Source organism: Oryzias latipes, chromosome 24 (assembly GCF_053564925.1).
Source record: "Oryzias latipes strain Hd-rR chromosome 24, Olatipes_Hd-rR_3.1".
Taxonomy (NCBI): Eukaryota; Metazoa; Chordata; class Actinopteri; order Beloniformes; family Adrianichthyidae; genus Oryzias; species Oryzias latipes.
In genome coordinates this window covers 23,155,991-23,166,951 of record NC_136260.1, presented here as the reverse complement: position 1 = coordinate 23,166,951, position 10,961 = coordinate 23,155,991, and the positions used below count along the sequence as shown (strand labels likewise).

The following is a 10,961-nucleotide window of genomic DNA, read 5'->3' as shown; positions in this document are numbered from 1 at the left end:
GAGTAGGGTCTTTGATCAATGGGTCCTTTAAATCTGAGATTCTGTTGGGTCCATTGGACAGCTCACCCCAATAAAAAAATAAAATAATAATAAATAAATAAAACTGAACTGAAAACGTCTGAACTAAAAACGTCCATGCATAAGCTTTATGAAAACAAATTAGCTAAATAATAATTGAATCAATTTCCTTAGTTAATAATATAAATATTATAACAATAAATAAAACAATAAACAAAAAAATCTCAAATTTGAACGTTTTTGCTGTAAAGTTGGACCTCTAGTGGTCTGTAGAAGAACTGCAATATTTGATCATGCACTGCAATTACAAAGTTGACCATTAGGTGGCAGAAAGGTCCACATGTACAAAAGCGTCCGTTGATTTTTTTTGTAGAATTATCAGTGTTTCTTCAAGTTAAAGCATGATTTTTCTGTGTTTAGAGAAAAATACGTGTTTCTGATAAATATTGTCTTTTTTATGACTTTTTCTATTTGTTTTATTATATTAGTAATGTATTTTTATGTGCTGAAAACCCATTTTCTTTCAGCAAACGGTAGTTGATAGTGAAGAAAGTGTGTTGTTGTTGCTTTTGGTTGCACCTGGTGACCCTCAGAGCGCCGTCCGCCCACAGTAGGCGTGAATAATTTGAGACGCTGCAGCAGAAGACGTGGAAGCAATTATCAGTGTTTTCTTTCAACTCTGACCTCTGACCTCCAGCCAGTAGAGAAACCAAGCGTCAAGTGTTTCATGTTTTATCAAACTTACAAAACAAATATTGATGGAATTATTACATCTTCAGCCTTTTCAGGGGTCACCGAGTCAATTCGTTGTATAAACTGTGATTGACATATTTATGTGGTTAAGCAAAGACAGTGTTTCATAGTTTGTGGAGACCGTTTCAATATTGTTTCAGCAGAAATTTGGTTCACTTGAAGGCCACTGCACATACTTTCTTCCTTACAACACAAACAATCACAGTTATTGGCAATTCCCGCAGATATTTGAAACACAAAACTCTCCATAAAAAGACTAAATCTCTCCGGCAGCTGCTCAGAAACGCGTCTTCATAAGAGGCCTTTAATCCATCATTCCAGTTGAGTCATCATCATTCATCGCATTATGTAAGCATGACGAGAAGTGTCGATCGGGTTTTAGTGGTGGGATTTATCACCTTGGAGTTGGTGTTGGGCTCCAGCTGAGGGTTCGGCAGACCGTGTAATGGAGGAGCTCAGAGGTCCGTCGTCGTTGTCTGTGGGATGAAACGTTAGTCCGTCATCGCGCTGGAGCCTCACCGTCAGCCTGTGAAACAGATGGAGTGCTGACAGAGATGCTCGAAGGTCGCAGGTGCGGCTCCTGGCTGGTGTCGCCGCCCGCAGGTGAAGCAGCGGTCACTGTTGCCTCGTAAAGCAGGGTCAGCTCAGGTCACACGTGCAAAAATGTCAAAAAAAAAATCCTCCTCTTCCATTTTTCACATTTCCCCACAAAAAGAAAACTTTACTTTCAGCGATCTTCACAAAATTTGACACACCACCAGGTTAAATCCACAACCAAAGTTTTGTTGACCTTTGAACTTGGAAGGGGCCACCATCTTGACTTTAAAAAATATATCCTTTTTAGTACCAGCTATGAATGTAAACTCCTCCAAGGGATTTCTATCCATCACCTCCTGACTTCAAAGCTGCTCTGGTAAAAATGTTGGAATTAGAAAATGTTGTTGTTTTTTTTAGTGCGGCAAGCTCGCGATATTTGGGGTTTCCCTGTTGCTTCCACAATATGGTAAAAATCTAAAATATGAATTGTTGGCTCAAGATGAACAAAACAATATGTCATGTATTATAGTACAAATGTGGGCGTGGTTAACAAAAATAACCTCTGTTGCCAAGGAAATCCAAAAATGTACTTTTGCAGATTCTACTAAGAATTACGTAGACCTGTTTGTTGACATCAGGCGACCAAAAGCTAAAATGGTTGCCATGGAAATAACCCTACAGAAAAGCAGCCACTTTGAAAATAGTGTTGTTTTTCCCTGTTGTATGATGCCTGACATATACTTAGTCATGTAACCTTTTGTGCTTTTTTTATACTTACCACTCTTATTGGGTCTTGTACTCTGACAGACAGTCGTGCAAGACATTTCACTACATGTTGTACTACGGATGTGACCAAATAAAGTGGAATTTGTTGACTTGTGTTATTCTGCAACGCAGGGCCGGCCCTGGTCTTCCGGGGGCCCTAAGCGAAATTTAATTTGTTGGCCCTCTAACTGATCAGCAGCACCAACAAACTGTAATGGTTTTTTTTCTTGGTAATGTTAGAGAGCAGATTGTCTTGATATTTAATGCCCCAGCCGTAGAACAGCGTTGTGACGTTCCCCTGCTGAGTGGAGGGTGAATTGTTACAAAGCAATGCCAACTTATTGTTCAGCAAACTTTGCATATTATGTACATACATCTCAAATAAAATTGGGAAAAAAAGGAGTTGTTTGGAATGTCATTTAATGCAAATACCAACAAGTAAAAAAACAAACTTTGAACGGAAGTAAAATTTAAGTGTTTTATTTGAGAACAACTGGATACTAAAATGTTTTTTAAACTTCTTTCAGTATGAAATATATACAGTTAACCTCCCAAAACTGTTTTGGAGTGTTTCATTATGATATTTGTGAGTAGAATAGCGAAAACAATTTACATTTTGACATGTAAAGCTGGTGTTGCTGCCTGAAATCCGTGCATACCCTCAGAACGTTTCCAAGATTGGATATCCGTTTCCTTGGAATGCTGCTCGTGCATCCCAACTATACCATGACAGAAGGTAAATAAATAAGTATATATCCTGAATAATAGACAAAAACGATGCATTCATCCCTTAATGCATATAAATATGCATCAAAAATAAATGTGCATTCTTTGGCTCCAAAATTACCCACATTTAGCATCAACATGAAAGCAAAAACATAACAGTGGGAGTGACTGGTTCAATTCCCGACTCGTTAACAAACCGTCGCTATGAAAGCTGACTCTGCGTGAAGATCCTTCATGGACCAGAATCCCTGCTCTGATGCAGATAGAGTAGTGTGGTGGCAGTGTCTCTGTGCTTCCACTGAGAATGTGTTGGTTCAATTCCCAGTTAGAATAAGGGTCCTTAGGAAGTAGATGTCATAGTCTGTGTCTTTAAACCTGATTGTTGATTTTTGAAACATGTGGAGCGTGTTCAGCTCAAAGGAACAAAGCAACACAGTTCTGCTGTAGACAGATTAGCCCAGTGGGAGTGTCTCTGTCCTTGAAGCAGAAGAGTGCAGGTTCAAGTCCTGGCTAGTTGCATCACAACTCATGCTTGGGGTGAGGACGAGTCAGGGATGCTGGGAAGGGGGGTGGCTTCATCTTTAGTCTGGTAGGAGATCAACGACTTCTGTGCTATAAGATAGGTGATGAAGGTTGATATTAGAGCTACAGCTAACTGGTAGAGCGACAGGTACCTAGAAGACTAGAACCGACAAGAGGGCTAGACTAACTATCAACGGGACGGGGTGTAGATTTTTCTAATGCAACTAGATCATCATAGTACCTTCACGGTACAAACACTACATTATGGTACTATACTTACTAAATCTAGTCTTTCCAACTCTAAAAGTTGGTGCTTGTAGGATATTATTATTAATAATCTGTAATAATCTGCAGTCTGTAGAATTAAATTAATTGTCTAAATAAAAGTTTTAACTTACCTACACCACCATCCCTCACCTGCCCTCCACCTCCAGGTGTTGCTCTACCTGTATTGCATCTACAGTATGCAGACCCTCCACACATCCAAGCTGCATTCTGCATGGATCTATCTAAATGCACATCTTCTTCTAGGGATCCTCTTCTTCTGGTCCTCCTTCCTCAGGGAGGGGGGGCAAAGATGAAGCCCCCCTTTCCGGACGTCCTGACTCCTCCTAGCCGCAGCTTGAATTGTGAGGCGACTGAACACCTCGATGTTCCTGACTGGGACTTGAACCTGCACTCTCATGCTTCAAGGACAGAAACACTCCCACTGTGCTAATCTGTCTACAGCAGAACTGTGTTGCTTTGTTCCTTTGAGCTGATGACTGTCAAGGAGCGGCAAAACCCGAAAACAACAAAACTGAGACGGGGAATTGAACCAGCGCTTCTCTGCTTTGGAGATCAAGTCAGTTCCATCGCACTATTCTGTACGTCAGTCAGCACTTTGTCGATCACCATTTTTCCTCCATCTGGTGCTTTCTGGGATGTGAACCAGCACCTTCTTGCTCTACTGTCTCCTTTCATCTCCATCAGTGGAACCTTGAAGCTGAAGTTTGATTGACAGTTGACGACCTCACATCACCAGTTGCTGCTGCTTCACCGGAAGTGTTTTGTTTATCAGCCGCCGTTGTCATTATTTGCTTTTCTCTGCTCTCTGCCGTTTTGGAAGGTTGTGTCTGACCTCATCTTGGAAACTTGGGTATCAGAATTATTTTCAAGTTTTCCATTGGAAATTACGACAAACTGGACAGTTTTGTGCAATCTTCACCTCGGATTGATTAGTATTTTACGTAAATCGCGCAGCTGCACAGAAAGGCAGGAGAAGAATACAACATCCTCCAAACTTCCCTTGTGACTGATGTTTCAATTCTTCATCTGTTTTCAGCTCCTGATGGATAAAGTCTCTTTGGCATAAACTTCTCTTGTTGTCGCCTTGATCAACGTGACAAAATGCGCTCGTAAATGTACACTGTCCCAGGCGTAGATGAAACTATGTTGACCAATCGTTGCTAAGAGTGGCGTAACGTCATCATTTGGGTTGCCAGATTGGGTCAGGTGTGTGGAAGGGGGCGATCATTAAAGTGCAGCCAACTTTCTTTTGCACAACATTCAGAGCGCACGTTGGTACGGACGCGCTATGAAATGGGTGGCCAGATTTGGCTCTTTTTAATTTTTTTCGCCACTTCGGGGCCCTGGTGGTGGCGGGGGCCCTACGGGGCTGCGTATTTCGCGTATAGGGAGGGCCGGCCATGCTGCAACGGCCTCTCCTCGAACAGAAGTGGTGAAACGCTGCAAATGCACCTTTAAATCACAGACAGAGCCGTCAGGATTCAACCCACGGGAATAATAACATTGACCTGAGCCACTGGCATAAACAAATGAGAGAAAATACCAAGAAAATTCACACAAAATGAGGGGAGATCATTGCAAAACAGCAGATCAGATTCTTATGTCAACTATTACATCTTTTTTATATTATTTCTTTGCTGTTATTATGTCTAAATCCTCTGAGAGGCGCACTTGCATCTGAAATATCTATCAAAGAAAATTCAGTTGGACACACACTGTGTGTTTTTCCTGTTCTCCCACATTAATGGGATTATTACAGAAAATATCAAAGACAGAAGAAAACAACCATATGTGTAACAGAGATGCTCACATTTGAATCCCTGGCCCTCGATTTCAGTCTTTATCTCCTCTTTCCAGGTCAGTTTTCACCTGCAAGGATGTGGGAGTCAGTTTGTTTCTCAGCCACCAGGGGGAGCTATGTGACTGACAGATGAAAGCCAAAAAGTTCCTTTCTGTTCAGGTTTTGATGCCAAAATACAAGCATTTTGAACAGAAACTTCTCGTATTTTTTAAATTTAATTCATCTCAATGTCTTCTGCAAGGTAAAATCCTCCATAAATAAATAAAGATTCAAAACATTTCCGATTCTGCTGCTGACAAACTCAACAAAACATCCCTCTGCAGGATTTTCTTGCTCAAAAGTTAAACAAAAATTAGTAAGTAGTGATAAATAACTACTTAAAATAAGATCAAATTCTCACACAAAGTTAGGTCACATCTGGAGTATTTTCTAACCCATTTCTGTCACTTCTTTTCTTTCAGCAGGTCAGTGAGAAGCAGAAGAGCCGCCTTCAATCTGCCAAGGACAGAAGAGAATAATCAAAGATTTGTTTCATCCTTTACATCTGCAGACCTGCAGTTTAGGACATGTATGATGGGGGCGCTTCTGCAGCTCAGAAATATGAGGCCTCTGACAGTTTACCCAAGGTCTGACGGCCCAAACGTTTAGTCTAAAAAGGACTTCAGAGGAGACAAGGAGATAAGGAATTCTCTAGAAAGTCTTTGCTCTTAAAGTCCACCCACTTAAAGTTACAAACTTCATGAGAGACTTTTGTGTTTTAACCCATTTTTACTGAGATTACATCTGATAATTCTGATTTTTTTTTTAAATGTTGAACACAAAAATAACCAATAGAATGACATTAGAACCCACAAAGTAAGACATTCTAATGTATTTTTGTGTTGTACTGCAATCTTAAATCGATGACTTTATTAAATAAATCAAAGGTTTCCCGTTTTCCTGATTTGTTTTGTGTATTTTATTATTTTTTTATTCGATGTTTGATGTCCTCGCCACACATGGCAGTGGTCACGTTTTCCTGCTGCTTGCGCTGCTGACCAATCAGAAGTCTGGACAACAACAAATGGGCGGACGGTACCGCCTTAAAAATGTGACGTAGCTCGCATTCGCGATGAAGTCACGCCCACACACACCATATTTGGCAGACCGACTTTAACAGATATAATATTTTTAGGTTAGTTTTTTAATTTTTAATTTTTATCGATAAAGATACATATTTATGTAGTGTATGTTTTGTTTTAGTTGAGTTTTAGGGCAAACAATAAAAATAATGGGGACGGTTTTCGCCACGGTGCTCTGCACGTGAATGACCCCGCGAGCAGGGGAGGGGCGGGCTGTCTCGTGTCCGCCACCGTGGGACACTGCGCTTCTGTCTACGGTACTGGGCGGTGCATTAGCCGAGGGAGAGGAGACATCGACGGAAAACCGAAGGCAGGCTCCGGATTCTCCGCTTTTGAAACGAAACGTAGGAACAAAACCTAAAAAAAAGAAGTAAGCTCTTTTTTCTTTTGTCGTTTACTTTATTCCCTCAGATAATTTTGTCCTACTTTATCGCTCGTTAGCTTATTCTTATTGCTAGCTTGTTTCTACTTAGCATAATTCACCCTTATGTATAAACGTTGTTATTCTAATTACTGATAAAACAGTAAAAGAAAATGTTTCGATTTTAGATTCTTTTATCTCTTTGTATTTAAGTATCTGAGCCCCGTAAAACCTACATTTTGCGTCGTAAACTTTGTGCTCGGTACCCGTTAAGCTAATGTTGCTAATGTTCTCCTTGATCTGTTTGTGTTTTAGCTGTCTGTTTATAAAGTAAACGGATTAAAGGAAAATATAGATCAGAGTTTGTAGTTCTATTACCCAAAATTAATATTCGCGATTTCCAAATTAAACATTTTATGCTAATCACCTAAAAACGCACGAGCTAATGCTAAACTTGTTTGTCTAAGTAGGTCACCTCTTGTTTTTCTGATTTTTACAGAGATGAGCACCAAGAGGAAGGCCGCCGGTCACCCGAGGACAGGAGACCGAGTCCACATCATGAAGTCCAGAACCTCTCGGCCGGATTCCGAGAGAGACTCCGGGTTCTCCGGTACCGACTACTTCTTGGCGATTGACGTGTGTGATGCGTCCTTCCAGCTGACTCTCACTTCCGTCTGTCTGTCTCACAGATGCCAGTTCAGAGCAGACGAGCTCCATGGACACCACCGACTCCGAGGATTCCCCTCATCCAGCGGTCAGACAAGGTCACCGGAGTGCCGGGTCAGTGTCCTCTGGGTTGGCTGTGGTGGGGGGGTCCTACTCCAGCCTTTCTCCAATGATCATCATGAACAACGTCCTTCTCAAGCAGGTAACGGACTTTAGCACCAAAAACTTTTTTGAAATATAGGTTTAGTAGTCACTTTTTGGGGTTTGACACTCATGATCACTTTTGTTTTTACTGATCAGCTGGCCATTGTTTTGATTTTATTTCTCTAATACAGCTGAAGTTAGTCCCACGTGGCATGACTAAAGCATTTTGAAATGAAACAAATGGTTTTAAAGAATAAATTTAATTTAGAGCTGAAACAAATGAATGAAAACTTTGTTTTATTTTACGTGTTTTACATTCTGACATGCTTTCAGTTGGTTGTAAATCTTTTCCTTTTTCTTTCATTTCACACTTACTGTGGTTGTAAATGAGCAGGGATGCAAAAAAACTGAGCTTTCATCTCGATGCTTGTCTGCAGTTTAAAAAAAGACCAACTTTGATGAAAATTGTGTTTTCAACATTTTTTTTCTGATGATGGAGGACATATATTAAGGAAAAAAAGGAAAATTCATGAATATTTATTTAGTTAAAATGAAAGGATCACTTTAAAATAGATTAAAAGATGGACAGACTAGGACTGGAAATGCATCCACAACCATTTCAACCGTTTAAACCCAAACTACATCTGATGTTTTTACCCAGATGACGGTTATCAGCGTCACTGAAATGTGAAATGACATGTTTCCTGCACCGGTCAGAGCACAGACTTTGTGATCAGTCACTCCTGTTAGGACTTTCCTTAGACACCCGCAGTTAGACTAATGACTGTTTCTGAAGGTCTCGTTTTTGTCTCCTCAGCCTGCGGATAATCCTCCAGCTATGAAGCCTTGGGGCGTAAATCCCACAGTAAAGGTGGTGCAGCCGGTGGTGCAGCAGCCTCCGTTCGTGTTCATCCAGCCTGTGGTCTCTGGCCAAACCTCCTCCGCTTCCAAAGAGTGCACTTCAAGACGCAAACGCTCCAAGAAGTACCTCCCCATTCTGAAATCCTACCCCAAGATCGCCCCATATCCACGTGACTCCAGTGGTTCTTCCGGGAGAGGAGCTGCTTCCTCTTCCTCGGGGTCAGGGAGGAGCAGTAGCTCCTTGAACTCCAACCAGTGGGAGGCCGGTCAGAGAGAGAAGACTCTGTGTGGCAGCATCTCTGACTCGACCACGCCCGGTCGTCCTGCTACGCCCGGTACCACGTCTCCTCTGCACCAGAGCAGGCCGTCCTTCCAAACCACAGAAACCAGCAGCAGTCCGAGAAGGGAGAAGCCTTCATCAGCTGTCATATCGACTGATGTTCTGACCCCCACCACTGGCTCCAAAGACCCCGCCCTTTCCCGTCTACGTCCGAGCTCCGGGGAAAACAACGACTCCGATCAATGCAGCCTAAGTGACTGTGATTCAGACGCAAAGAGGAAGCGCTTCTGCAACACCTACAACATCCTGAGCAAGTCCGGCCTGCTGGACATCACTCTGCGCACCAAGGAGCTCCTCCGGCAGAACCGGCACACCCAAAGCGACCTGGACCGCCTTAGGGAGCAGACGGACCTCTTCCTCCGCGCTTTGCAGAGCGGCGACGCCAGCTTGCGTCTTCAGCTGCAGGCCAGCCTCCAGGAGGAGGAGCGGGAGAAGGCCGTTCATATGGGCTAAAGAGCTGATCAGAGCTGTGACGGTGTGGCAGGAATCCCTCACACTTAGAGGGAAAGGACCACCGGGGCAGGACCGGGGTGTGTGCACAGACAGATGGGCTGGAAGTAATTAGCCCCGCAGCACGCTCCCGCCCCCGCTGGCAGTGAGGAGTGACCTACATTCAGCTGCTGGTGGCCCTGACACCCAAGGCTTCTCACAGAGGCATCGAACTGCAGACCGTCTGAGACATTTTGACGATTTTTGCCTACAACAAACTCGAGAGGCTCCAGAAAGCAGCTGGATGTACATTTACAGGAAACGTTGGGATTGACTGGAACCTCTGGAAAGAAGAGGAATCCTGCAGGAGTGGAGATCTCTGACCAAACACAGGAGGTTGTTTTCTTTCCACCATAAATGCCTGTTCTGCCCCCCCATCTATGCCAGGAGACCAGACCCGTTACAGGATCTTCCTGCTGCGCTGCTGTTTCTGTCCTCCTGTGCAGCAAAGCACCGCAATAATTTAAAAATTGTAAATCCTTTGGTCATGCGGCTGAAGCGGTTCTCAAGGACCTGAACCGCATCACAGGTCTTCCATTCCTGTTCCTGCTCAATAAGTACAAGTCCTGAGACCTTTTTCATGCTGAATGCAAGTTGTGAAGAAGCAGAAAAGGGTTTTGTTATTAAAACATTGTCTGATTTTATGTGTATTCTAGTTTCCAGTCAGATTTTTTATATGAAATCATTCCAAAAAGCCAATTTCTGAAGGATGTGTCCACAGACGGACGAACATGGATTCAGCAGCAGCTGATGCTTCCTTTGGCTTAGCAATAGTTCATATCATAAAAAAAGGGTTTTATTTTTTTTACTGCTCTTTTAATGTAGACGTTTTTAAAGCCTAACATTTCTGTCATTCATTTTTTTCTTTACACGCGGTAAATGTTTGTGTTGGTTTTTTTTTACGTCACGTTTTAAGGACTGTTTGTGCATCAACTTTAACGTCTTCTATCAAAACTTTATTTACACTTCAAAACAGAACGCTGTTGTTTTAAATACATTATTACCATTGTTCATTTTTTTATGTTTTATTATGAATCATGGCCTTAAAATCCAAAGTGGATGTTTGTTTTTCAACATTTGCACTAAAAGGAATGACTCTGGAACGGCAGCTATGACGTCATCTGTGATGTCAGTGGTGTTTTACGCGTTTGGTCTTCATGATCGGCACAGATTCGCTTTCTGTGGTTTGTTCAGCAGCTCAAGTGTAAAAGTTCAGAGAAGAGAAGTGCGGGTTCATCATCACCTGAAAAGGTGTCGTCGTGATTGTTCTGGACATGAAATGTAGTTTGGTCTTGTGAATAAACGGTTTGTAATTTGAAGTTTGATCTGAAACCTCTGAGACCTGTGGACACGGACCTGAATGGATGCTGCGATTCATGCAGGGGGGGGGGGGCGCTGGTCGTCATTCTCTGCTGCACTGCACCACCGCCTCATGGCGAACGGCGGCTCTGCAGGCCGACGCCGTCACATGGCCTGCTTTTCTTTTTCCTTTAAAACATTCCGCACAATCAGAAAAAAAAGCAATCATTAAAATCTATTGTAAACTGGGAGCCGATGCAGAGACGCTGA

At 42.6% G+C, this 10,961-nt stretch overlaps 1 protein-coding gene and 1 long non-coding RNA gene across 2 annotated transcripts; one reads left to right on the top strand and one right to left on the bottom strand.

Annotated features, from left to right (window-relative positions):
• Positions 1-1,158: 1,158 nt before the first annotated feature.
• Positions 1,159-7,505, bottom strand: LOC144990209 (uncharacterized). Its single transcript, XR_013654225.1, has 4 exons — positions 7,368-7,505; positions 5,811-5,905; positions 5,420-5,478; positions 1,159-1,297 (listed from the first exon to the last, which is right to left on the bottom strand). It is a non-coding gene; the product is annotated as an uncharacterized LOC144990209 (long non-coding RNA).
• On the top strand, positions 6,809-10,711 carry cipcb (CLOCK-interacting pacemaker b). The gene is made up of 4 exons (XM_004083376.5): positions 6,809-6,901; positions 7,392-7,502; positions 7,582-7,760; positions 8,520-10,711. Exons 2-4 carry the CDS (start codon positions 7,394-7,396, stop codon positions 9,354-9,356), a joined length of 1,125 nt encoding a protein of 374 aa, XP_004083424.1. The 5' UTR covers positions 6,809-6,901; positions 7,392-7,393; the 3' UTR covers positions 9,357-10,711.
• The last annotated feature ends 250 nt before the right edge of the window (positions 10,712-10,961 follow it).